The following is a 16152-nucleotide window of genomic DNA, read 5'->3' as shown; positions in this document are numbered from 1 at the left end:
CTCTTTTTTTTCACTTTTATTACACTACTCTGTATCTGCCCTTGCACTCTAACTGCTCAGGGAGTGCTGTACCATTGCTCAGTTCAGAATGTTCATTTGTATGACTTTTTTTTTGACTCTGCACAGCTGGATGCTGCTGACAGCGCTGAGGATGAGGGATCACTAAGGCTGTGTTTCCAAGTCACCACCACTAATCACCTCTGAATTTGCTGTCTCTCAACAGTGTTGGAGAAGAGCAATTGGCGATGTTATTCTAACAACTCATAGCAACCAAATGAGATTAATGCTGATAGACTCCGAAGTCCTATCTTGTCTGCCGTAGCTAAGCAGGCAAGCCTGTATGTGGTCAAGTGTCCAGGCCTGCTGGGACCTAAAAAGGATTCTTTTTCCCCACTAAATTTCCTTCCTATCATTAAAGTAAAATAAATTAAATAGGAAAGTCTTTGAATTCAATCTTCTACTAAAGGAAACAACAAGGGGCCTTCCTATGCTTGAAGATCTAAAGATCTTTTTGGTTCTTCTCCACGCTTCCATTTAAAACTACTTGAATACAAATATTTCTTTCTGAAGTTTTGCTTTTGTTACTTTAGCTTTACCCAAATCATCCAGTTACAATAATAGAAAAACTGACTTTTAATAGTAGGTTTAGAGAGCAATTCTGTATAAGTTGACAGGCTGCCAAGCATGAAAAGAAAATAATATTCTTTGAGCTTTTTATTTTTATGCAGTTTGTAACTGCGTTCCTCAAGAAAAACAGGACTGTCACACCTTTGTATGAAAATGACAAAGTTGAGAAAATCCGTTTAGCTGAAGCGCATACTTTTGTTGCGTTACCCTCTGTTTTCTAGGTACCAAGGCCACACAGAAAAAGCAGGCATGGGGATAACTGTTAGGTGCCTCCTCAGCCTTTACAGCTGACGAAATTACCATCAGATGTTGTGCATTTGTATTCTGTAAAATGACTATGAAAGTGTCATCGCAGGGTTATGTTTCTCTAAATCTTTTGCAACATTCATTTCACTGCTAAAAAATGTCTCCTTCCCAACTAGCTGAGCTACCTCAAACTGTTTGTTTTTTCCCTCCTGTCTGACACAAATTCTGCAAACTGAACTTGTTAATCAAAACATCATTAATGATGTGAAAATTTGCAACTTGGAAAGCAAATGTGCATTCTTGACATACAGCACTGATTTGAGGCTTTTACAGAGAGGTTTCAAAAAGACTGAGTGGAAGTAGTAAAACTTGAGCAGCATAAATGATTTTCTACGTATAAACCACTTGAAGATCTCCCAGAAAAGGAAAATATTAGAACTCATACAGGTTAAATGCTACACTGATGACAGTAGCCTTGGCATGCTTGTAAGCAGGGATTGGTTTGCTAATGCAACATACATTGAAATAAAGGCAAATCAAGCATGCACAGTCAGATTTATTGTCTATGAAACTTATACTCATCTTTACACAATGCCAAAATGCAGTAACAAAGAAAGCTGCAAAGTAAGCTTTTTATGCCTCATTTCTATTTATCAAATGGGTTCTTGTTGGAATAAGAAATAATATTTTTGAGGTGAATGGATGGAATCATACTTGCTAGTATGTGAGAAAGAAGTGCCCTGGAAAGAGATGGCATACCCAACTAGATCAAAGGAATTCGGGAGGGGATAACCAATATTCAGGGACTCTTTCAAAAATTAGATATGAGATATTAGATATTGTATTGAACACAGCTGGGGTACTATGAAAAATAGAACAGTAAACAAGACCATAAGGAACACGGGGGGTGAACAGAGTCAAAAAAAATAGGGCGAGAAGTCAGAATCAGTCATAGTAACAAACTGAAGTTATGGTGGAAAAGTTTCTTCTGCTTTTCACACTAACTCAGAAAATGTTTTCTTGGTCTGAGAGAAAAAAATGTGTCCAGAAGAAAGGAAGGTTACATAAAAAGGAAGGAAATGGGAATGAAATACATAGGAAATATACAAGAAATATAACTAAAAGTTTGATAAATTGTCAACAATATTTTATTAGTGATAGTATTAAAACTTTTTTAAAAAAAGAGTTCTGTGATCTTTAATCTTTCAAGCATACTGCTTTCAAAAATCTTGGAAACAAAAAAACAGCTAACAGTTCAGTAATCTAACAGTTGAAAAGAAGCATCATTAATTTCATGAGGAACATAATTCATTCTTAATATGGAGGCACTGCTGTGAAACAAGTCTGTCTCTTGCATGAAAGAAAACTAAATTTCTATGCATTACTAAAAGCTAGCAGCATACAAATCAATTAAATAAGCAACAAAAAAATGTGCAATGAATAGTGCTGAGTTCTCCTTAGAAACATGCTATAACAGAAAAAAAAATGGCTTTGCTATTTTTATTCCACTTATTCTTAATTACAAAATGCATTTGAACAAGTTTAAGAAAAGGTTAATGTTGGAGGTACAGAACTAAAGATGCTGATTCAGGCTCTTCTCAGAAAACAGAGCGCACCACCACCTCAGTACCATGATGAATGCAATGAATGCAGCTATGTAAATCTTGTCATATGAGCTGGATAAATCTCAAATTCTTTTTTTTTTTTTGTTTTTCTTTACAAATGCGGATATGGAGGAAGATCATCTCAGAAATATGATGAGACAGTCCCCATGTGGCTTATAGCCACCAGATTTCTGAATTCAGGAAGGTCAAACAATAATTTGCAAATAAGAAGTAATTTCCTTTCCTGAGATTGCTACTACATAAATTTTAAAACAGATGTGAATAGTGAACTGATATATGTATTCAGGAGCAAAATATACAAAAGAAGAGTATTTTTGAAACACACCTCTCAATTTTAAACTAGAAATACAAGTAATCAACATGACCAAAATTTTAAGAATTGATACCTTAAGCATAGCTCTTAAATCTTTACTTGCATTGTAAATAAATTTCTTAAATTTAAGAAACAAACAATTGTTACTGAGTGCTTTGAAATTTATGCTGAATTCCCCAATAAGAACATGGAAATCTATCTTTAAGTACTGACTTTCTCCCCAAATTTAGCCTTCATTTCAAATGTCACAAACATGTCACCAAGATAAAAAAGCACCATCTAAGTGAGCAAGAGACTATTTTTTTGGATTAAAAAAATGTCATATGGTATTCTTACAGCTTCAGGATTTTTTTTTTTTCTGTTAGGCTTCCATTTCATATACAGGAAAATAATCCTTTATTTGAAACAACTAATCAAGATTTTAATTGTTTGAAATACACAACATGGATGGCAAGCCGTTATCAGTAAAATGCCAAATATACTCTCTTGTTTATAAGAGGATAAGAGGAACTTGTGACAACATCCTTCTGAAGAGACTGACTTCCCTAAGCATCTTATCCTCTCCATGTGCATGTATTTTAATATGAAATGTGGAAGTCTCATTTGCTTATGAGGGCCACTATTTAGAAATATTCTACCCTGAGCTGCAAAGTGAGAACAAAAAATAAGAGCACTTACTTATGTAAGAGCTGTTTGGGAAAGGAAAAAAAAAAAAAAAAGAAGAATGTTGCCCTATTACTCACTCATGGCTTGACAATGTGCAACTGATATAAAACATTCAAAACCAAGTAGAAATGCATAGGCTTATGCTCTTGAAGGGATTCTAAACCCTAAGCTAGTGTTAGAGCAATTTCTACTGGTAGGTAAATCTAACGATGGTCATCACTAAAGAAAGATCTAGAGCAAAGTTAAGGTGCTTGCCCTGCTTACAGACATACACCGTGTCGTAGGACAGAAGCACAGATCCCTTACACATCTGCTGGAAAGGGGAGACCAAAAGGAGCACGTAGCATTACGTAAGAGGATGGAGAGTGGGTGAGCTGAATAAATGTTAAATAACTGTCTAGATTTCATTTGTGGTGAGGGATGAAGCTGAATGCAGACAGAAGTCAGGTGAGTTTTGACTGCTGAAAGAGCAAGACAATGAAACCTGTCAGACTGACCAAAAGAACTATCAAAAGAATACAGAAAACAAGTCTAGATCCCATAAAGCATGAAGTTTCTCTCTAGATAGATTTACATCTTCTTAATAAAGTGATAGATACCATTATTTGTACTGCAAAGAATACTGAGGAACAACCTCATGACAGATGTCCAGAACACGTGAGAAATCATCAGAAAAGGGTCCCCTTCCTTCCTTCAGTTAATTAAAAATGGAAAGAGGAACATAAATTGTTTCTAGACCTGTTCCACAAGAGCAGAAACAGTAACTTTTCTAGAACTCTGAAGTGTCCAAAGCTGCTGGCCGAAAAGCATGGAGCTAGGAAGATAACTCTACCGATACACCTGCTTTGGAAAAGACATACAGCTCGGAAATAAGAAGCCGATGCCTTATGATATGAAAAATTCTGTTCTTAAAATATGGCCAAAATCTTATTTCTTTTTCACAGAGGGGCAGGACAGGCTATGTCATTGCATGTGACAGGTGCAATCCCACCGTGTGAAGCCCACCAGAGCATTGGGTGGTGGTAGGAGAGCTGCTGGTGCTGGACCAGGGGAATGAGGCAGAGACCATGAGGTTCATTAAACGAGTCAGGATTTATTATACACGTGTAGTCAGCTATATATCAAGTCTACATTTCTGCTTTTATACTTCTGCATTAAAAATAGTCCACTGACTGAGAACAGTTGTTCTTTTCACTATTTTATTCTGTTTTCAATCAATTTGCTTACTTTGTTTTATGGCTGTGTGAAAAAGTAACTTCCTGTCCGGCAGTTACAGTTAGGAAAATGTCCATCTGCATCACAGGTGAAACATCCTGAAGCCAAGTACTTCTGATGAAAAGCCTTCAAGGAAGAGCTAAGATATGGCTGTTAAGAGGATTGCTTGAGATCAGCAGACTTAATGACCTTTTCAATGTGTCTCTTTTGCATTTTACCTCATCTAATATTTAAAATTGGTTCCATGTTAGGAGTGTAGAATGTGCTCCTTCATGAAAGGGAAAGCTGGGAAGACTTGCTAAAAAATGTGAAGAAACTGAAAAATAAATGAAGACAATATCCTAGCTCCAGCTGATCAGAAGTCATTTTAAAAGCTTTTCTATGTGAGTTCCAACTTTACACAAAAGGTATGCAGACATGGATATTGTGTCATCCAAACGCAGTACTGCCTGCTCCTGTGGCAGGTCCACAGTCTTCTTTATGTCTCCGATACTCTGATAAATCCACACCCTCTGAAGTAATTTTAAAAATATTTTCACTACATGGTAAGTCTTTTATTGTGTTCCATTTTATTGTTGGATAATAGTTTTTCTTATTTTAGCTTGACTGTCTCCAGGGTATGAGTGTGGTCTGAACCACCCTCATGGGAAGAAACATAAATGCTTTCCTAAAAGTTTTTTTTATATAATTTTCTTTGCCACCATGGACAGTAATACTGTTTCAACGTTCTTAAAGAAAGTAATTTAAATAATCATAACCCATATCTACGGTAAAAGGGAACTTCCCTCAACACATCAAATGCACTGTTGAAGCAACAGTTCAGAAGTTGAGTAGTAACATACAACATACAGACCAATGTGTCTACCCATCCACCTTACCTTGAATAAAACAGATAATGTGAAAAAGGGATTATTTGTTTTCTGTTGCTGTATTGACTGTGTGACTAGTCCTAGTTGCTTGGTACCACCTTGAGCTGTAAGAACTTGACTGACTTTATTCCACTTGCATATTCTAACAAATATCAGGTATACACAAAAATTTGACAACATTCTGCCTACTTGCCACAATGCTTCATAATAAAACAGCATCACAATACCTCCCTCTTTCAGGAATATTTCATAAGACACCAAGATCAGTAAAATGTGAAGAAAAACTTTAAATACTGACTGTGTCACCATAAGAACATTTCAAGCATGGCAACAGAACAACGATATAAATTATGGTACCACATCAACAAAAATACAATCCAGAGAACATATGAATGAATAATGATGTTTTCATGTGCATTAAACTTCCAGATGCAAGAACGATGTTTGAAAACACATGCATGCACAGCTAGAAATCATGTTCCTTCTTTTTTAGCCAGTAACTTACATGGTAGACTAAAAATATTTATATGATTTCCTTGGCTAGTGCAGACAGTACACAATGTTGAATCAACATGCTTAAACAAGACATCCTTTTCTATGCTGCAAGAGTACGCTGAAAAAAGATTTGGGGTTACAAGCATGGAGAAAGCTCCAGAATCATCATTTATCTTTTAACATTTCCTTAATCAATGACCTTTCTGTTATATCCTTTCTAAAGACAACAATTATTATGAGAAACTATGAGTAAGAAGGAAAATAATAAAAAAAAAAATTGTAAATGAAATAATGTAAAATAGTTATCAGATTTCCTAATGATCCAAAACTAAGGGAGGAAAGTTATCAGGTAAATAAAATTGAGTCCCAATTAAAACTAATATGAGACCATATCACAGTAATAGGTCTTACATTGCTATAGCAAGAAACAGTATAAAGATAAATATAAATTGAATGCAAAATTTTCTTGGCTACAGTCAAAATTATGAAAGAAAAAGAAGTATGAGAGAGCTCTTTCTTCATTTGCAAAAACAAACAAACAAACATAGATGTTACCCTTCCTTCTCTAGTTCTGGCTTTTTTATAGCAATCTTGTGTCAAGGTTTGAACTTCTTAAAAACATTTTTTTTTTTAATGTTGAGTTTGACCCCAAGTCAGTGAATTAAAATACAAAACAATAGCTTAAATGTAAAAAAATCTCTGTACCTTGGAAAAGCGCTGAATGGTTACACTGAATGAGCTTAATATGAAGAATTGTATATATTACATAAAGCACAAAAGAAATGAAGTATACAAGAGCCATAATATTTTTTATATTACAACTTAAATTAATACTTCAGTTTATTATCAGGGATAGTTTTCTACAATATAAAATACAAAGGGGTACATAAGATTTTGCTCTGTTTTGAATAGTTTTTTTATCCTTTGGGCAATATAATCTGAGTAGCTAATACAGTTTTGTTTCTAAAAATGAGTATTCCTGCAGTAATTTAATTCCTTATGCAGAACTCCTCTACGTTGGTGAGTACTTAACACCTTACTTATTTTATTGAAATGAGTTGAGACTTCTGTTTAAGGAGATCTCTTCACCCAAGAGAAGAAATAATTTCACAAGTGTACCCTCTTTGTAAGTAAAATTATGGCCTTTCTGAGATCACAGTTGCATAACAATGTATTATAAATATCTAGCTTTAAAAATGGATTTAATTTCACACTAGCCTAAAACCATGTCAAACAAATGCATTTAGCATGGTAACTGTATATTGAGATTGACTAGAGTAATTTTGTATTTGAAATTGTTCTGTAAGGATTCAATGCACAAACCCTTTAGAGTCAGCAGATTTCATTTGGCATCGAATGGATACTAAAACGGATCTCTGAATGAATACTTCTCAGAAGTACATAGTACTATTTTCTACTATTTCATTACAAAACCATTACAGATTTACATTAGAAATCATGACATGACAAAAATGTTCTGCTTTGTTTTTAAACAACTCTGTTGGTTAATAAACTAAATTTCTACTTAATTTTATAGTTTACCCTTCCTCACAGTATGAGTAACTACACCATGGAATGAAATTCTGTTCATTTTGAAATTCTGCTCATTTTAAAATCAATAACCAGCTGCCACTGACTTCAGAAATGTCAGAACTTGATCTGTTGCCTCTCTGGACCGTGTCAGTTAGCATTTTTCTTTCATCTTGGCATGCTATAGCCATAACACAATGTAACTCACCTATTGTAGCTGAAAAATTAGTGTAAAATATTCTGTATGTGTTAAATTTGCACTTTCTGCGTTATTCTGATGCTATGTTTAATTACTTCTCTGAAATTAAAATGATTATCATGCAATAAAAAATAAAAAATAAATCCAAAGTGCTTAGTTGCTTGACCTCTCTAATTCTTTAAGATTGCATTTTACGGTGAAGGGGGGAACAGGAACTTACCTACTTGGCACTTTGGGTAATAAGTTGCCATTTGTCCACTATTGCATGATTGTCTCTTATGCCTTTTTCTTACATTTGTATCAGTGGTCTCCCATTGTGGACTTTTTCTTTTGTTTATTCTGATAACAACTTCAGAACTACCAGCAGGAATATCATCATGGCTTACACCACTACTTAATTTTCTGCTGTGAAACTGGTCATCCAGCCTTTCGGTCACTTTAGATGAATTAGATCCTTTAGATGTTTCCATTTCATTTTCTTGTTTCTTTAATGCATTTTGCTTAGTAGAATGGGACCTTAAAAGAGGATGTCTTTTTTCTTCCAAATAGGCCGGATGGCTTTTACTTTCAACAGCTTCAGGAGAATAAATGACATTATTTAACTTAAATGAATTGTGCTGCTCAATATGGTTGATTTTTCTCAGAAATATTCTACAATCTTTAAAAGTTTTGGCTTTCCATGTATTCTGAAACAGTTTATCTTGGCTTTGTTCTTTTCTACCATTTTGCTGGCAACAAATTGTTCCATTTGTCTCTGCATGTGACTTATATAGTATATTTGCTAAACCGGGATGTGGGTTAAAGTCAGAAGATCCCATCATCTGTTGAACAAATGCATCTCTGGCTTCATTTTCAGTTGGCAAGAGGCTACTCTGAGATTCTACCAAAGTCTGAGTGGGCTGCATTTCTACCGTGTTTTTTTCCTGGAGCTTGGGCATTCCATCATTGCTTTCCCCACTTGTACTTTTAAACAACTGGCTTTGGCAAAAGAACTGTAAATTTTTCCTTTTTGATTTCCAGCCTCCAGGAGCCTGGTTATACAGCTTTTTTTTTGTTTGTCCCCACCTATCATGCTGTAACTTCTTAAAGTCATTTCTTTTTAATCTGGCTAATGTAAAATTACTTTTCATGCTTAAGACTGGAGACCTCACCATGTTATGTAATATCTGTAGTTTCCCTGCTGGTTTTGAAGGAGAGGATAGTGCAAACTTTTTAAAGTGCTTTCTGAAAGGGCAAGTACTAAGGTCAGATTGCTTAGTTTCCACCTTTATCTCTCTAGTACTAACTACTTCTAAAGGATTGCGAGCATTTGCCTTTCTCACTAGAGAGAGAGACTGCGTTTCTGTAGTTTGCATAAACCAGGTGCAGAGCTCATTCATATTACACTTTTTCTGAAAAAGCATTTTTATAGGTGATGTTTCAAGTTCTACAAGGCAGGAGTCTAAAGGGTTTGACATTTCAGTGTTACAGTCCTGTTCAACGGGATCCCTGTTTTCACACACACATTTATCAAACTCATTTCCCCCCACTCGCAACCAGGTATTAGTTATCTGTTCAAATCTATTATTTAGTTCTTCCATCAACGTGTCACTTGAAGTGGAAGTAGCCCACCACCTGAGAGAAGGCTTCGATGAAAAGATGGGATCCGATGATACTTCATTAATGGGCCCAAATTCGCCATCCTTAAGAACCTTTTTTGCACTTCCTGAATTTCGCATTTCTGAGGTATCTTTGGATGTGGTGCTCTGATTTGATTGCCTACGTCTTTCCTTTTGATCTTTAGCTTTTCTCAAATGGAGCTTATAAGACTTATGTAACAAGGCACTTCTACAAGTAAACGCATTAGAGGACGCTAATGAATGTAAAAAATGCAGTGAAGGTTTTCTGTCTCTAACAGAATGTCTTAATGGAATTTCACGTTTCCTTGACACTGTCGTAATAATGTTGTTTGATCCATCTTCTCTAGAATCTTTCTGCATGCTCTTTACTTGACCCATATTATTGCACAGTTGATTGTTTCTCTCCTGTGGTATGTTTTTTTCTAACACATTCTGCTGTTGTAAAGGAGGCAAACAGTTGCTAATACTCACTTTTCTTTCCTGAGGTGAAAATCTATTAATGGTCACGGATATACCAGAGATTTTTACTTTTGCTGGCCTACCGGGCTTTCGAACGGTGGTTAAGGGTTTCTTAATTGGCCGTATAATATTGCTGCAAGGGTGTGGTGATGCTAGGTTACTCTTGATAGGTCTAACATAGTCATAACCAGAGACCTCATTTTCAGTAGAAGGCTTCTGTAAGGCTTTTACTATTTCACTCAAAGCATTTTCATTTTCTGTGCTATGCCGCACTTTGCTGTGGTCATTGGCAACATTGAAATCAACGTGTTTTGTGGACAGAGTGCTGATGACATTTGGATTACCTTCAGAAACGTATCTTTTAGTTCTTCTCGACCTTCCAAAAACAACCGTCACAGTAATATTTTTGTTGCTGTTAACGTCTTCCGTGACTGCTGCATCTGATTTGGTACTTTTACCATCACTGTTAAGTGCAGGTCTATGTTCTGTATTTTCAGTTACGTCTATTTTTGGTTTTGGAGGCCGCCCAATAGGTCTCTTAACCTGCTTAACAACTTGAGGACCTATTTTCTTTGGTCTACCAGGCTTTCTTTTTAAAACTGATTCACTGCTACTGTTTGATTTCTCCACAATTTCATTTTGCTTTGAGTCATTTAAGTTAGTTTGAACAACTGCACATGAGTTTGTAATTTCTTCTGCATAAGCACAGTTTGATTCCTCCTTGGTATCATTCTCTTTGCAATCAAAATCCTTGTCACAGACTGCATGAGAAATATCCTTTGTGGTCTGTTTGTCTAACACAGTGTTCGCATGCCCCTGAAATAAACAAATATCTGTGCTTCCTTTAGAAGATGCAGTTGCAGACGTCAAAGTGTATTTGACTCCTTCACTACTATTAACCTCTGAGACGAACATAAGCTTAATAGGACTTGAGTAGCTTAAGGGAGATGAGATCTCCCCAGCTTCAGAAATTGTATGTGAGTTCTCATTATTGGAATTAGAACTGGATGAATCAAAGGTCAGAGACTTCAAAAGGCAGTCATTAATTTCTTGATCTATAGCCATCTCTTGTTCGTTTGTTGTCACACACACAGTTTTAGTTTTACTGCTGCTTGGCACATGTGAATGTGGAAGGAAGCTTTGTCCTGTGTATCCAGTTTCACTCAGACTGAAAGGTAAACCTCTTCTAGCAAGTGGGTTGATAATCTGTTCATAGGCATTATCTTTTAATTTTTGGCTTATTTTGTAAGCATCCAACCATGAGCTGTTAGTCTTTTTAGCTAAGTTTATTGTATCTTCTAAGCGCTCTACAACAACTTGCAGATTTGTGTCTCTCACAATTTTGCTTATATTTATGTCACTGCACCTGTCAGCATGAACATCTTTATTTATTTCCATATTTTCCAAACCTTCTAAAGACTTTTTTGCATCAGATGATTTCCTAAATACAATATTGTTTGTTACATACACAGAATACCATCCAGGAGGCACAATGTTGCGTTTAGTTCTGCCTGGGATTTCATTGCTTTCCTCCTCCTGAGGAATCTGATCAGACTCTTTTAGGCTTTCACAATCTCCTTGTGTTTTTGCAAATTTAGCCTGGTTGGCGGCAATAGCTCTGTCTTCTGAAAGAAGTAGAAAGTCAGGGCTGGTTTGAAAATTATTAAGAGGTAGTTTGAAAGACTCTGTTTGGTGTACTGGAAAGCACATTGGTTTGGTTTGGCAATTCATACGTGGATTACTTTCAAGACATTGTAAAGCTTTATCTTCTATCACTGTAAAACTGTGTCTTTTGTTTGGGTATATCTTATCAAAAGTCTTTGTAGATTTTCTTGCATTTCTATCAGAAATCGACTTTTTTCTTACAAGTGTTTCATCAAGGCTTGCAAGCTGCCTCTTGATTTGCAAAGACTGTCGCCGAATGAATGGTGAATCAGGAGAATTATACATTGCAAATAACGTTTCCTGACGCTTGCGGAATCTTGTTTGGATAATTTTATTTTCCATTTGCTTATCATGTTGGCGAAGTAACTCCATAAAACTATAATCACTTGCCTTAGCGTTATGCAAAAGGGAGGTTATGAAGTCTCCTAATTTTACATCATTTTCTGGTGCCCTGTCACTATTAGAAAACTTTACAAGATTTGTTGCTATGTCTGTAGTGTCTATTGATTTTAACTTTTCATTAATACGGTCCATTAAATCTTGCAAAATGGCATAATGTTCACTGTTCTCAACCTTCTCAGAATTTATATAATTTTTGCCTTCTTGATCTGTTGATTGCAGTGTTCCATCTGAGTATTCAGCCAGTTTTCCTCTGCATGTTTTACCTTCATATTCAAATTCTTCATTGCTACTTTCAGCTGGCAAGAGGGATGGAGGCTGGTTGATGGATATTTCAAGCTTGTTGTTATCTAAACTTGGAAAATCTATGCCTGATCCTTCTGATAGTTCAAATTCTTTACTCTGTACAGGTGACAGGGGAGGTGGTGATGGGCTGCGAGATCTATTTGAATTTTTAATGCTGTTTAACAGGTCACAGTCCTTAGTTGAAGATGTACATGCTGCTGCTTTTGCAGAATGCCTGTTAGAATTTTGCAATTGTTCAGCACAATACTTATGAGAACTACATGCTTTGTTCACCATTGTCTTAATACATCCAATTGCTACAGCTTGGCATGACAAAGAATGGAAATCTTTAACACAAACAGATAGAGGTGGTAAACAAGTGTTTGGTCTTTGATTTCGTAAACAGCACCTTTTTGTCAGCACATGTCCATTGCAATTGCAAAATGAAACGTGAACATCCTCTTCAGTAAGGGAACTGGGAGTTTCAGAGTGGACCAAATGTGTTTGCGTGCAACTGCAAGCTATAGGAACATTTTCATCTTGTATTAGAAATTTTAACATAGCCAAAGTCTGTTGCCAGTGATATGAACAAAAAGTTTCCAAAACTTTGTTTAATGCTGATTTTCCTTTTTCCAAACTAGTTGTTTCCTCTGAATTTGCATCAGCTGTTGAGCTTGAACTGAAAATGAAAACAAATCAAAACAAAACATAAATTACAGTAAAACACCATATCTAATGTTTGTTACAATGGCTAAGCTCAAGACTAAAAACCTGAAGTCTGCCAAACAGTTCTGTTCTATTTGCACAGTTCACTCAAATTTGCAAGTTTTACTAGAAATGATGTGCATTTTGTATATAGCAGTGGTAATCCTACCATAAGAAGAAGAATAATCAGAAAGAAACTAAGGGACAAAAAGAATAGTTCTAAAAACAGCTTCTCATATCTAAATGTAATTACAGTAATGTTAGCTTCCTCATATTTCAAATTGTCTTGGTCATTAATGAAGTAAAACCTCACCATGAACCTGGGGGGCTTATTTTTTACTGCCATTGCACAAACTGAGAGGGAGGGTAAATGACTTGCATAAGGTCACAATTCAAGCTTGTGGCTGAGGCAAGAATGGATCCATCTCTCCTGAGATACCTCCTAAGATGTACACCAAAGTGTATTGACTGCTCTTAGGATACTCGTTTAAGATCCTCTCAAAGACACTTCTTTTTTTCCTTCAGGAACACTTAATAGGCTCACAAAGAATTTTTAAAATAGACATTTGCTACTGTTACGGTTCTTTTCAGATACAAGCTTCCCTTCTGTTTTTTAAATAAATTACAGTGGTGCATCACAGGCTCTTCATTGCAATATATTACACAAACATATACACACGCACACACAGTTTCCTTATACAGAAACAGAGATAATCACCACTGGAATATGAAACTGCTGTGTCAAAGATTAATATCCATTAAATCTCAAATATAGGGTAGGTCTATATCTAAGAAAGACTTCTGAGCAGTTTTCTCAAAGATATTAACTCAAAATAAAATCACTGATGAAATACTACCTTAACTATTTAATTCATTTCTCATAAATTATTAAAACTAATGTAACTACTTACCTAATCAATCATTTATATTGAAAAGCTGAAAAATTTCCATGGTAGAAATTAATACAGATAGTTCTTCAATTAAATACAAATTCCTTACACTGGATAGCAACTATCACCAGATAGTTACCATCTAATTCAAATGTTTTACTGAAACCAATTGCATGAGCAGAAAGTATTAGAAGAATTCTGTTTTAGAAAAGTATGTATTGTTTAAACATATCACCAAACTCTGAACATGACACTAACTTTTTGTCCTAATATTATCTTATGTAACTTTTTGCATTTAAGCCTGTACTTCAGAAAACCTTCATTTTGGTTAGTTTACAATTGTGCTGAACAAGGAACATACATATTTAAAATGGAATATATTTATTAAAAAGTTACCTATTTTTTTGTTAGCTCATACCCAATGTAATTAACATCAATAGTAACTTTTAGCTTCAGGTTTCTTTCTGGAAGTTATACACACAAATTCGTATTTTTAATGCCCCATGTGGATTTTAATGTTTAGAGTTTGAAAACAGCCAACTATGCTTAATAATCCCTTGTGTTCTTTCCTTCCTCTGCAATATTTAGTATGAAATGGAATATATTGAAAATCAATCATTAGGTTCTACTGCTAACTCAAAAGCCTAAGATAATTGTGATGCTACCAATTGAAATTGTGATTATATTTAAATTGGAGACATAAAAAGACTAAAACCCTCTTTGCACTTGCAATTCAAAATAAAAACATGATTCAAGGGCATGTTATGTCAGGTTTTAACTATTTTTGAAACACCCCTGCACTGGGAAGAGTCAGAATGTTATTTCTCTGGAGTCACGAGGTGTTGAACTGCATCACTATACTTGGGAAAAACAAAGCTTATTCTAGTAATACAATTATGGATAAAAAATAATTGCCCTCCCCACCATGACTTTAATGAAATAATGTATCAAAAGGCTAAAGAGAAAAAAACCAACAAAACAAAACAAACCAAAAAACACCCCAAGCACCAGGTCTTCAGTATTTTGTTTGTAAATCACAGTCCTTTTGCTATGTAACAATTTGCTACCTGATGGCTACTGTACAGATTTTATGGACAAATCTCTAAACAGATGTCTGTGTCTTTCCAGGCTTGCAAGCTCTGTCTAATGATGTTTCACTGGAGATATTTTAATGGAGACTGCTTGTATCCAGAATGTAAGTAATTGCTACTTCATATATGCTCACTGGCAGAAGAACCTTCCCAAGTGCTAAAACCTTCTCAAAGTTAAAACTGCTCTGAATTTGATATGTTGAGATTAATCTATTAAAAAATAATATGCTGGTTACTGCGGACATACTGGACACTCTCCTAACATGATTTATTTCCTAGCTACCTACCCTTCTGTAACACAACTAAAACTTGCTTTCCCTTCGTGTGTGTTAGTTTCTAAAGCTGACAGACAACTTCACCTAGGGCAATGCTACCATACTCCAAAAGGTCTCTGAAGCTTGTGAAAATGCAGCAGCCTTGACATGGTCACCATCTGGGAGTAGAGTTTACTCTGCAAACACACTGAAGCTTTAAAGCTACACTTTTTCTTTCAAGAGAGAGTCTCTCTCTGTAGAGATGTCCATATATTTAGACAAACTCCTTTAATAGCTTTTCAATAAAATTGAAAGGGCTCCCTGTAGCCCTTTAAATTTGTGTTGTCACACAGCAGTTAAGACTCTCTTTGGGACAAAGGACTTTAGCATTAATGGCACAGAAGGACGAGCTATTTCACAGCTGCATCCTTCCTTCACAGAGCTGCCTTACACTTCCTACAACAGACACAAAAATAGGTGGCCAGTGAGAGTGGATAGGAAATGGAGGAGTTGAGAGGGGAAGGGAGCAATACACGCTGCTCCCCCAATACCTTTCGTGTACAAAACCCCTGAAGACAAAGGTCAAGCATGGAATTACATTAGTTGTAATGGAAGGGGCATTTAATACCACAGAGTGATGATCGACTGGAGTCCAGAACTGGCACAAAGGCAGAGATTTGGTAAGGTTAAAAACTAGCCCTTCAGCATATTATTTTAGATATAGGCAAATATTTATTCTCAAATCCGGAAAATTCTCAGGAAAGTGTTCTTATGAGGGGACTCCCAAAAGATCTCCTTCCCTAAAGTTCTGTCCCTGTTGGACCGACCTAGCAGTGTCGCTGAAGACTGAGCAGAGAAGCAGAACTGGGAACAGAACACATCTGCAGGTACTTGTATGGACTGCATAGAACTCTGATGGAACTATCAATTTGTACTCACAGAACTTCCTAAGTAAATAAATCTCTCCCCAAAAGCTGTATTTTATCCACAATAGTATTAG

At 35.7% G+C, this 16152-nt stretch overlaps 1 protein-coding gene across 1 annotated transcript in view; it reads right to left on the bottom strand.

Moving 5' to 3' along the window:
* Positions 1-6905: 6905 nt before the first annotated feature.
* The window catches only part of LCORL (ligand dependent nuclear receptor corepressor like), a gene marked incomplete at its 5' end in the record, with an annotated part of 66823 nt that continues 57576 nt past the window's right edge, over positions 6906-16152 (bottom strand). The window contains one exon of the mRNA XM_084286535.1: positions 6906-12885. Coding sequence (XP_084142661.1) covers positions 7977-12885 — 4909 coding nt within the window. The 3' untranslated portion in view covers positions 6906-7976. The remainder of the gene's footprint in view (positions 12886-16152) is intronic.

Source organism: Netta rufina (genome assembly GCF_964035555.1).
Source record: "Netta rufina genome assembly, chromosome: 4".
In the NCBI taxonomy this organism is placed as follows: domain Eukaryota; kingdom Metazoa; phylum Chordata; class Aves; order Anseriformes; family Anatidae; genus Netta; species Netta rufina.
The sequence above is the reverse complement of the archived record's forward strand: the minus strand, read 5'-3'. Positions and strand labels throughout refer to the sequence as shown.